This window comes from Nematolebias whitei, chromosome 8, assembly GCF_014905685.2.
Source record: "Nematolebias whitei isolate Nwh7 chromosome 8, NemWhi1, whole genome shotgun sequence".
Taxonomy (NCBI): Eukaryota; Metazoa; Chordata; class Actinopteri; order Cyprinodontiformes; family Rivulidae; genus Nematolebias; species Nematolebias whitei.
Window position 1 is genome coordinate 4,267,956 of NC_056505.1, and position 10,783 is coordinate 4,278,738.

General features: G+C 43.7%; 1 protein-coding gene across 1 annotated transcript in view; it reads left to right on the forward strand.

Annotated features, from left to right (window-relative positions):
• The window catches only part of LOC119412996 (A disintegrin and metalloproteinase with thrombospondin motifs 3), a 26,965-nt gene that overhangs the window by 11,167 nt on the left and 5,015 nt on the right, over nucleotides 1-10,783 (forward strand). The window contains exons 5-6 of the mRNA XM_037680008.1: nucleotides 7,339-7,546; nucleotides 10,076-10,193. Coding sequence (XP_037535936.1) covers nucleotides 7,339-7,546; nucleotides 10,076-10,193 — 326 coding nt within the window. The remainder of the gene's footprint in view (nucleotides 1-7,338; nucleotides 7,547-10,075; nucleotides 10,194-10,783) is intronic.

Sequence of the window (10,783 nt, forward strand, 5' to 3'; positions counted from 1 at the left end):
AAAGACTGGTCAGGATCCAAACTGAGGGGGCCCCTGAACAAAGACTGATCAGGATCCAAACTGAGGGGGCCCCTGAACAAAGGCTGGTCGGGTGAAAACAAAGAGCTCAAACACAAGAGCCCCAAGATACAGAAAACAAACCAGAATGACCATGTCCATCCATCACTGTGTGAGAAGCATGGGGCAACCTGGACAGGTCTCCAGTCTGTCACAGGGACACCTGGGCAGGTCTTATCCTCTTAAACGTAAACTGTTGGAGGAAAATATTCTTTCTTTATTTGACTCTAAAGGAGCCACACTCGACAGCCGAAGATTTTTAACTGCAAGCTTTCAGGACAGGTTATACATATATACAGAGAGTACACATGGATATACAGGAAGTACACACGCATATACAGGAAGTACACACAGATATATAGGAAGTACACACAGATATACAGGAAGTACACACGGATATACAGGAAGTACACACGGATATACAAGAAGTACACACGGATATACAAGAAGTACACACGGATATACAGGAAGTACTCACGGATATACAGGAAATACACATGGATATACAGGGAGTACACGGATATACAGGAAGTACATACGGATATACAGGAAGTACACACAGATACAGGAAGTACACATGGATATACAGGACATACACAAGGATATACAAGAAGTACACACAGATATACAGGAAGTACACACGGATATACAGGACATACACACGTATATACAGGAAGTACACACGGATATACAGGAAGTACACACAGATATACAGGAAGTACACTCAGATGTACAGGAAGTGCACACGGATATACAGGAAGTACACACAAATATACAGGAAGTACACACGGATGTACAGGAAGTACACACGGATGTACAGGAAGTGCACACGGATATACAGGAAATACACACGGATATACAGGACGTACACAAGGATATACAGGAAGTACACAAGGATATACAGGATGTACACACAGATGTACAGGAAGTGCACATGCATATACAAGAAGTACACACGGATGTACAGGAAATACACACCGATATATAGGACGTACACAAGGATATACAGGAAGTACACATGGATATACAGGACATACACAAGGATATACAGGATGTACACACAGATGTACAGGAAGTGCACATGGACATACAGCTCCTCATCCAGCCCTCTACTAACCCCAACCAAATGGTTCTTGGGCAGAGTTAGTGTTCTCAGACATAGTTGTTAAAAACATCCATAAACTTTGACCAAAAATGTGCTAACATAAACATATTGTGTGTTTTCCATGACCAGCTTTCATCCAGTTTGTCTTTAACGTTCATTCATCACTTCAGTTTGTTTTTCCGACACCTCGGCACGTTTACCAGCCTTGGTTAATTTTAACTGACTGGTTCCAGGTATTTTTCTGTGGAGGATAGAACTGCATCACTTTTTTTACCAGCACAGTTTCATTGTTAATGCAGAGCTGCTTCTTGACGTGTTTTTGAAGAACCAAAGGTATAATCCAGTTTAATCTGCCCCAGACAGAGCTCTGCCACAGATCCACACGGCTACAGCGCACTCAAGACGTTGACCTCCTCGTGTACACTCCTCTCAGCTCTGCTCGGAACGTGTTCTTCACTTCTTTCATTAAAACATTACAGATAAGATAAGATACAACTTTATTGTCCATCAAGGTGGGAATTTTCCTACCTGCTTCCTAAGAAGGAGCTCGGTCTGACGTTAGGATGCGTTGCAACAAAACATGTCAAAGTTAACTTGAATCTTATGCATTACTTGTCAGTTTGTGCCATTTCACTCCTGCTGTATTATTATTATTATTATCACTTTAGGGTGCTGCGTCACCCTAAAGGCAGGCTCCTGTATGTTGATCCGTATCTTTGCATTAGGACCATGAAAAGGTGTGGATTGTTTGAGGATTCTGCAGCTTTTGTCGGCTGAATTCCTCTAATGTTCTTTTCCTAAAGACTGTGACAGCTTGCAGGAGCTTGTTAGACCTTTAAAAAGAGAAAAAGCACTTCCATTCACACATTTTTAAAAATGTTCAGCTTCAACAGGATTTTTTGCCAAGCTTGAGGACACACTGTTAGAGACGAAATGTCAGGAAGACATTTACTTAATGAGTCCCCAAGAGACACACAACTGAGTCCTTCTAATTGAAGTCAGGTAATGAAACACAGAAGCTCAAATGTTTTTATTTTAACGTTGGCTTTTCTTTCAAGAGTTAAAAGTTTTGTTTTAAATGCTCCAATAACCTTAAAACAAATTAGATCTCTGACCCCGTAGATAACAAGCGGCACTCCGATGTTCCCCGTCGCCGAGAGGTTTGAAGAGTGAATGTTTGTAGTTTTCAAGATGAATGTCAAGACGAGACTCTGGCAAGCTGAGGAAGCTGATTTATTCACCACCAGGCAAAATGGCCGAGCCAGGTGGTGACCAAAGATTAATATTCAGCCGCTGCACCAACCGCCCAATCATTTGAGGAAACTATACTTTTAAACAATATAAAAACTAGGAAGCATAAATATATGATGGTGGCCATCTTGGATTTTGACGTGGCATGCCCATTTTTGAAAGGAACCTTTCTTACACCTAGATGTAACCACACACAAAAATGGAAGTCAGTACCTACAGTTGCCTGCAGTCAACCTACTTCACATATGGGGGTCAATATTATAGGCAGAAACATGGGTGTGCTATGGGGTCTCCAGTTTCTCCTATTGTTGCCAACGTGTACATGGAGGAGGTAGAAAAGAGAGCCTTGACGTCCTTTTCAGGGACACCACCAAGTCATTGGTTCAGGTATGTTGACGACACCTGGGTTAAAATTAAATCTCAGGAAGTCCTACATTTTACTGACCACATCAACTCTGTGGATAAATACATCAAGTTCACACGAGAAGATGTAAAAAATGGGCTGTGAGGTCTCAGTTTCTGATAGAGGACATTTTGAAAATGATTTGTACCACAAACCCACCCACACAGACCAGTATTTGCAGTTTGACTCACATCACCCTTTGGAGCACAAGTTAGGAGTCATCAGGACTCTGTACCACAGAGCAGACAGCGTCCCCACTAGTTCAGGAGCCAGGCAGAAGGAGAAATCCCACACAAGACAGGCTCTAGAGCAATGTGGATATCCTAACTGGGCCTTCCTGAAAGAAGAAACCCAAACAGGACTCCAGTCAGCCAACAGGTGAAAAGGAGGAATCCAGACCCAGACCAGTGGTCATTCCATATGTTGAGGGGGTATCAGAGAAACTGAGACGTTTATTTTCTAAACATAACGTCCCAGTGGCTTTTAAACCCCAAAATACATTACGGCAAAGACTGGTTCATCCCAAAGATCCAGTCCCCCGGCACAAACAGAGTAATATTGTGCATGTTGTTCAGTGTCAGGAGGGTGATCAGTCTTACATCGGGGAAACTAAACAGCCACTGGCCAAAAGGATGGACCAGCACAGAAGAGCAACATCATCAGGCCAGGACTCTGCGGTCTACACTCATCTCCAGGCCAGCGGTCACTCTTTCAGGGATGAAGATGTTCACATCCTGGACAGAGAGGAACGATGGTTTGAGAGAGGAGTAAAGGAGGCCATCTTTGTGAAGAGAACCCGTCCATCATTAAACAGGGGCGGAGCCTCCATGTCCATCTGTCTCCCTCTTACAGTTAGTTTGTTGCAGCTCCTCAGACTGAAGAAGTCTTTTGGATAAAAGACGAAACGTTTCAACAAAGATAAATCCGTCCAGAGGACCTGACTCAACCTTGTTAGAAAAAAAGAGCTCTTGTTTTTTTGTCTTAGATTAAAACTTTGGTTCTTTTAATTCCCATTTCACATTTTCAGTGAGGGGAAAAAAAGCAAACAAATTTCTAAAAAGTACATTTTCACATCATCTATGGTCCATTCTGCTTGTTTCATAAAAACATAAAAGTGTTTTCTGAACCCGTGGGTTCTTTTTCTTCATCAAATGAGTGAACTGAATCATTTTTCTTCTCTGGTTTTGTTAGATTGTGGAGATGAAGCAGCTGAGCGATGCCTTCAAGCAGCACATTTATGACACGTTTAAAACATCATAAATGTTTGTGACACCGAGCTGAAAGCTAATGGAGTGAAGCACATTCAGGCCTATAGCTCGGCTGGTTAAGCTCCGCCCCCTATAGCACAAACAGAAGGCTAACTGCCCCCCTCCATCCCCGCCGAGATGTGGGGGCAGAGTTTGCTGAGTCACCAGTGGCTCCAGCTGTGAGGGAACAGCTGCATGGTTCTGGCTGAGCAGGATGTTGACGGCCTACATGAGAACCCTGTCATCATGAAGTGGGCGTGTCGGACGTCAGCAGCAGGAAACAGCCTTCGGGCTGCGCTGCAGAGGGAATCCATTTAGACTTACAGCCTTTGTCATGTTGCCTCTGCTGTGATTCACTACCTGGGAACACGTTCAGCCCCTCTGGCTTCTTACTTTCATTTATTTATGCTGTTTTTTATTTCATTACATCCTGAGATTCAAATGAACCTGTGTAGGTGTTGCATCATTTGAGCAGCGCAGCATGAGCTGAAAAACAAACTAAATCAAAATGTTTTCAGGACGTATTTCCTTCAGCTTGATATTTCCCGGCTCGTGAAAAACAAGTTGTTGTTTTTATTTTTTTATGTGAATCCATGAAGCAGAACGGCTTCAGCTTATTAAAGTGATGGGCTCGTGCTGCGACGTCCTTCATTCACGTCACGTATTCCTCATTAAACATGAGGCTGTTCGTGTTGTCCTCCAACAACTCGAGCGTTTCTTTAGCAGAACCCATCCAGATCTACAACGCTGGACCTCCTCTAGCTCATAGACAGAGTTAGACCGGATATCCAGATTATCACTGGTTGGTGTGTGCACCCATTAACATTAAACCAGTTAAACAACAGCTGCGCTGATATTTTCATCCTTTTGAAACATTTATTTTGTAGAGGTGAGTTTAAGTCCTCCCAGCTGATGCCTCACGACCCTCAGCGGGACCCCAGCCTCAACTTTAGGAACAGCTGAGCAAAAGGTTTGTTTTTAAAACTGGATATTATTTAGCATCAACTCTGACCTTTATCCCAGTCCCACCCCCACAGCATGATGCTGCCACCTCCGTGCTGGCAGGCATCACATTTCTTAGATTTTTTTTCTCGTATTTCCTTGAACTCCTTCGTGGATCAGGACCCAGTTTTTCAGAAAGACCATCTCTTGTAGGTTTTTGACTGTAAGCGGAGTTCAGGTCACCCCGTGTAGCCTTTGGCCTCTCTGGGGTTTATTTTTAATTAATTACAGATGAAGTATTAGATTATATCTGCAGTGTTTGCTGCGGTCCTGTTTGAGGTCTGGCTGGATCCGGCTGTGCTGTTGCCTCCTAGCTCCGTGCAGGTCCAGATCCTGCTCTGCGGCACGTTCACTGTTTTACAGCAGATGTTCTGTTCAGGCCAAGCTCAGAGCAAGTCCTACATCACACAGTTTGTGCAGTTTGTCACCTAAAATCCATTTTTAAATAAGGACAATACGGCAGCTGGCACGGTGGCTCAGTTTGCAGGGCTGCTGCCTCTCAGCGAGAAGGTTGCCAGATCAAATCCCAGCTAGGGGACATTTCTGGGTGGAGTTTGCATGTTCTCTCCGTGCTGCGTGGGTTTTCTCCGGGTACTACAGTTTCCTCCCACAGACCAAAAACATGCATGTTAGACTGATTGGTAACTCCAAATTGTCCCTAGGTGAGAGAGTGAATGGTTGTTTGTCTCGTTTGTCTCTATGTGTCCCTGTGATGGACTGGAGACCTGTCCAGGATGTCTCTGTGATGGACTGGAGACCTGTCCAGGATGTCTCTGTGATGGACTGGAGACCTGTCCAGCATGTCTCTGTGATGGACTGGAGACCCGTCCAGGGTGTCCCTGTGATGATTGGAGACCTGTCCAGGATGTCCCTGTGATGGACTGGAGACCGTTTTTTCACCCTCATTGGCTGTTTTTCGCCTTCATCGGCTGTTTTTCAACCTCATCGGCTGTTTTTCAACCTTCATCGGCTGTTTTTCAACCTCATCGGCTGTTTTTCACCTTCATCAGCTGTTTTTCACCCTCATCAGCTATTCATCACCCTCATCGACTGGTCTTCACCCTCATCAGCTGTTCATCACCCTCATCGGCTATTCATCACCCTCATCGACTGGTCTTCACCCTCATCAGCTGTTCATCACCCTCATCGGCTATTCATCACCCTCATCAACTGGTCTTCACCCTCATCAGCTGTTCATCACCCTCATCGGCTGTTTTTCACCCTCATCAGATGTTTTTCACCCTCATCGGCTGTTCATCACCCTCATCGGCTATTCATCACCCTCATCGGCTATTCATCACCCTCATCGACTGGTCTTCACCCTCATCAGCTGTTCTTCACCCTCATCAGCTGTTCATCACCCTCATCAGCTGGTCTTCACCCTCATCAGCTGTTCATCACCCTCATCGGCTGTTTTTCACCCTCATCAGATGTTTTTCACCCTCATCAGATGTTCATCACCCTCATCGACTGGTCTTCACCCTCATCAGCTGTTCATCACCCTCATCGGCTATTCATCACCCTCATCAACTGGTCTTCACCCTCATCAGCTGTTCATCACCCTCATCGGCTGTTTTTCACCCTCATCAGATGTTTTTCACCCTCATCGGCTGTTTTTCACCCTCATCGGTTGTTCATCACCCTCATCGGCTGATTTTCACCCTCATCAGCTGTTTTTCACCCTCATCAGCTATTCATCACCCTCATCGACTGGTCTTCACCCTCATCAGCTGTTCATCACCCTCATCGGCTATTCATCACCCTCATCAGCTGTTCATCACCCTCATCGACTGGTCTTCACCCTCATCAGCTGTTTTTCACCCTCATCGCTATTCATCACCCTCATCAGCTGTTCATCACCCTCATCGGCTGTTTTTCACCCTCATCAGATGTTTTTCACCCTCATCGGCTGTTTTTCACCATAATCGGCTGTTTTTCACCCTCATCGGCTGTTCATCACTCTCATCGGCTGTTTTTCACCCTCATCAGCTGTTTTTCACCCTCATCGGCTGTTGAGGGTGAAAAACAGCTGATATAGTCTGTTGATCCAGACTTTTGTTCGGCATCACTTTATATTTCCTGCTCTTAGCGGTGAAGATCTTGGAAGTGCACGAGTTCGTAGAAACGTGTCCTGATTGTGAACTTTTCTAAACACAAACAACTTGTTTACGTTAAGCTGGATGTTTTTCACTCCTCGGTGTTTTTTCATATATAAATCTAAACATGACATGAACTGTCTGACCTCTCCAACGTTGTCCTCGTTCCTCCTTCAGGTGGATTTCGGAGGACTGGGAGCATTGTACCAAGACCTGCGGCAGTCTGGGTTTTCAGGTCCGGACGGTTCGGTGCGTTCAGTTCTTCCATGACGGCACCAATCGCTCCATCCACAGTAAATACTGCAGCGGAGAGAAGCCCGAGACCCGGAGGCCCTGCAGCAGAACTCCGTGTCCGGCCTCGTGGAGGACCGGGGCCTGGTCAGAGGTAACCAGAACACGTTCCAAACGGGCCGGGCCCGGACTCGGATCAGTGACCGGTGATAATGGATTTAATCTCACTGATTAGTGTGAAATGGAAACAGAGATACTAAACAGAATTTAATTTAAACAAAGAAAACATGAAGCGTTTCCACCAAGTTTTGTTGAATAACTCAAGACCCGGTGGAATCGGTTGTTCTGGTTCACTTCAGGTCCGATTAGTCGTTTGAGGACCTGATGGAGACCAGATCAGCTGGACTCTGCTCTCACACTGAAGGAGGGCGGACGTTCTTTTTGATTTAACCGGTTCAATTTAAATTCTTCCACGTTTTATCTGAAAACCCATCTGTTCATCGGTTCCACCAACACGAAGCTTTAAACCCAGAACAGAACCCAGTTCATCAGAAAACGAGATCAAACGTAACGAGGGTCTGAGGTTTTCACGGTCAGTCCCGGTTCTCTGTCCCGTCTCTGAACAGCAGTAAGGTGAGGACTTCCTGTCCAACGTCCTTCATTTATGTCCTGCAGACATAATGAGGATGATTTGTTTCATTTCAGGGGAGTGTCTTAACTTTATTATTTAAAATAAAACTAGAGAAACTGCATTTCCTGTGACAATGCAGTGTGAATACTTATTGCAGAAGAACTTGCTGAAAAACTGCTGAAATTAGCTAAAAACATGCTGAAATTAGCTAAAACATGCTGAAATTAGCTAAAAACATGCTGAAATTAGCTAAAAATGACTGAAAAGTAGTTGAAAAGACAGCTTAAACTACCAGAAGGAAGTGGAATGAGCTGAAATGAGCTAAGAAAATGTGGAATTAGCTTAAAAAGCTAAACTTAGCATAAAACCAGCTAAATAGTAGCTGAAATAGCAGAAGAAGCTGAAACTAGCAGAAATAAAGGCTGAAAGGAGCATAACAAGCTGAAATTAGCAGAAATGTGTTAATTAGACTGACAGTAGCAGAAATTACCACAAAAAACTTGAATTTATCTGCAAACAGCTGAAATTATGTAAAAATGCTTCAAATACTAGCTGAAAGGGTAGAACACGCTTAAATTAGCAGAAGAAGAATTAGTCCAGCTACAGGCAGGAAGTGGAACACCTGGAGACAATGTGAAGAAGACGAAGGAGATGGTTGTGGATAACAGAAAGCCTGATGAAGAAAGCTCATCATTCCACCAGCAGTCACGTGCCCAAGTGTCCCTGAGCAAGACACTGAACCCCTCACTGCCTCCGATGTGTGTCCCATCAGTGATGAATGTGATAAAGCTCTGATTAGTCTCTTTAGAAAGATTTGTTCAATTATCTTTGTAGAGATCTAGTATAGAGCTGTATGAATGGGTGCATGAGGACACAGATTGTTGTAGAGCGCTTTGAGTATCTCGGCGCTATATAAGTACAGTCCATTTCAAATTGTAGAACAAGCAGAAACTTGCACAAATGAGCTGAAAGGAGCGTAACAAGCTGAAATTAGCAGAAATAAGTTAGAAGCACAAAAATGTTGTAGTTAGCAGAAACAATGTGAAAGGAGCAAAAAAACAGCTGAAAAACAGCTGAAATTAGCTGAATTTTTTTCAATTTGCACAAGGAAGCTGAAAAAATGCTAAAATGTGAAAGGAGCAGTAAAAGGTTGTAAACAGATCTAAAGATTTGAAGGATGTAAAATGAGCTCAGGCTAAACCTTTCAAAAAGCTAAAGTTGCACCAGAACCAAAAATGAGCCGAACGTTTTGATTCATGATTCGCTGAAATAGATGAAAACTGCGGGACGAGCATCGTGCCAGAAAACGTACGGAAGAAAAATGGATGACGGTAGCGTGAAGGCTTCACAAACATTCACACAATAAGAGAACCAAACCATAATTCCAGTAAAACATTTGCTCAACCTCAGAATGGATCTGTTTAATAAGTGGCAGAAGATTTCTATTATTTAAAGGTGTCCAATGAACGAACGGCTCGTGTTTAAAAAGCTTCTTTAAAGCTGACAGTGGAGATCAGGAAGGAACGTTAACAGCAACAGTTGTGATCACATCGGCTGTTATTCTAGAATAAATTAGAGCAGAATAATCTTTTATCGGGGGTTCGTTTCATATGATCTGAGTTTGTTTGATCATTTGGTTTGCTTTGTTCAGCTGCTGATAAAGAATATTTCATATTTATATCTCTGGTTCATTATGGATCGTTCAACAATGATGTTGGTTTAGAATCAGATCAGTCAGACTCCTGGATCTGAATTATCTGTAATTATTCTGAATCTTTCAACACGTTATAATGAGCAGAAAAGTTGAACTTTTCATGCTCCAGATGATAATTTCTGAACTATTTTATGATGTTCGTTCACTCAGTTCAAACGCTGGTGACTTTTATTTAATAATATATACATTATTGTTTCCAGCAGTGAACTGATGGATTGAGATTGTTACAGATTTCAGTGTGCAGGCTGATAAACAAAGTACGCATTTAGTTTTCGATGCTGACGAAGGTAAACTGTGCACGATTCATTTCAGCTGCTGCAGTGTGTGCTCCTTCACAGTGCTCCGTGACGTGTGCAGAGGGCACAGAGAGGAGGCTGGTCACCTGCCGGATCGGAGACCAGTGCAACGGAGAAAAACCCGAGTCCGTGAGGCCCTGCAGACCTGGACCCTGCCACGGTAAGCACGCTCTGCGGAGACAAACCCACTGCACGCAGTGCTACAACACCTGCAGGGAAAATTAGAGTTTATTTAGAAAGCACCACTCACACGCTCAGAACATTTCTACTGGGTCAGAATTTATTTATATATATATATATATATTTACTTCTTCTTTCAGCTGCTCCCTTCTTCAGGGGTCACCACAGTGAACTAACTCACTCAGAGACGTTTCTGACAATTGTTTTGATTTTTTAACTCCGGTTGTCCTTCCTGACACAACCACAGACACCGAGCTACCACAGCCTCTGTGTGGAGCAGAGAGCTGCCATGTAGGGCGCCCAGGGGAGCAGATGGTGGGGGTTAAGAGCCTTGCTCTAGGGCCCAGAGTGGGGCAAATGAGGGTGGAGGAAGGTGTGGGTTCTTCACCTTTCCCACCCACATTTTGATGTTGTCAGTCCAGGGAATTGAATCGGCAACTTTCCCATCACAGGCCCACCTTCTATAACTTCTGCACCACCACTCCTCCCTATTTATACAGTACCAGTGTATATGTTTACATACATATATATATATATATATATATATATATATATATATATATATATATA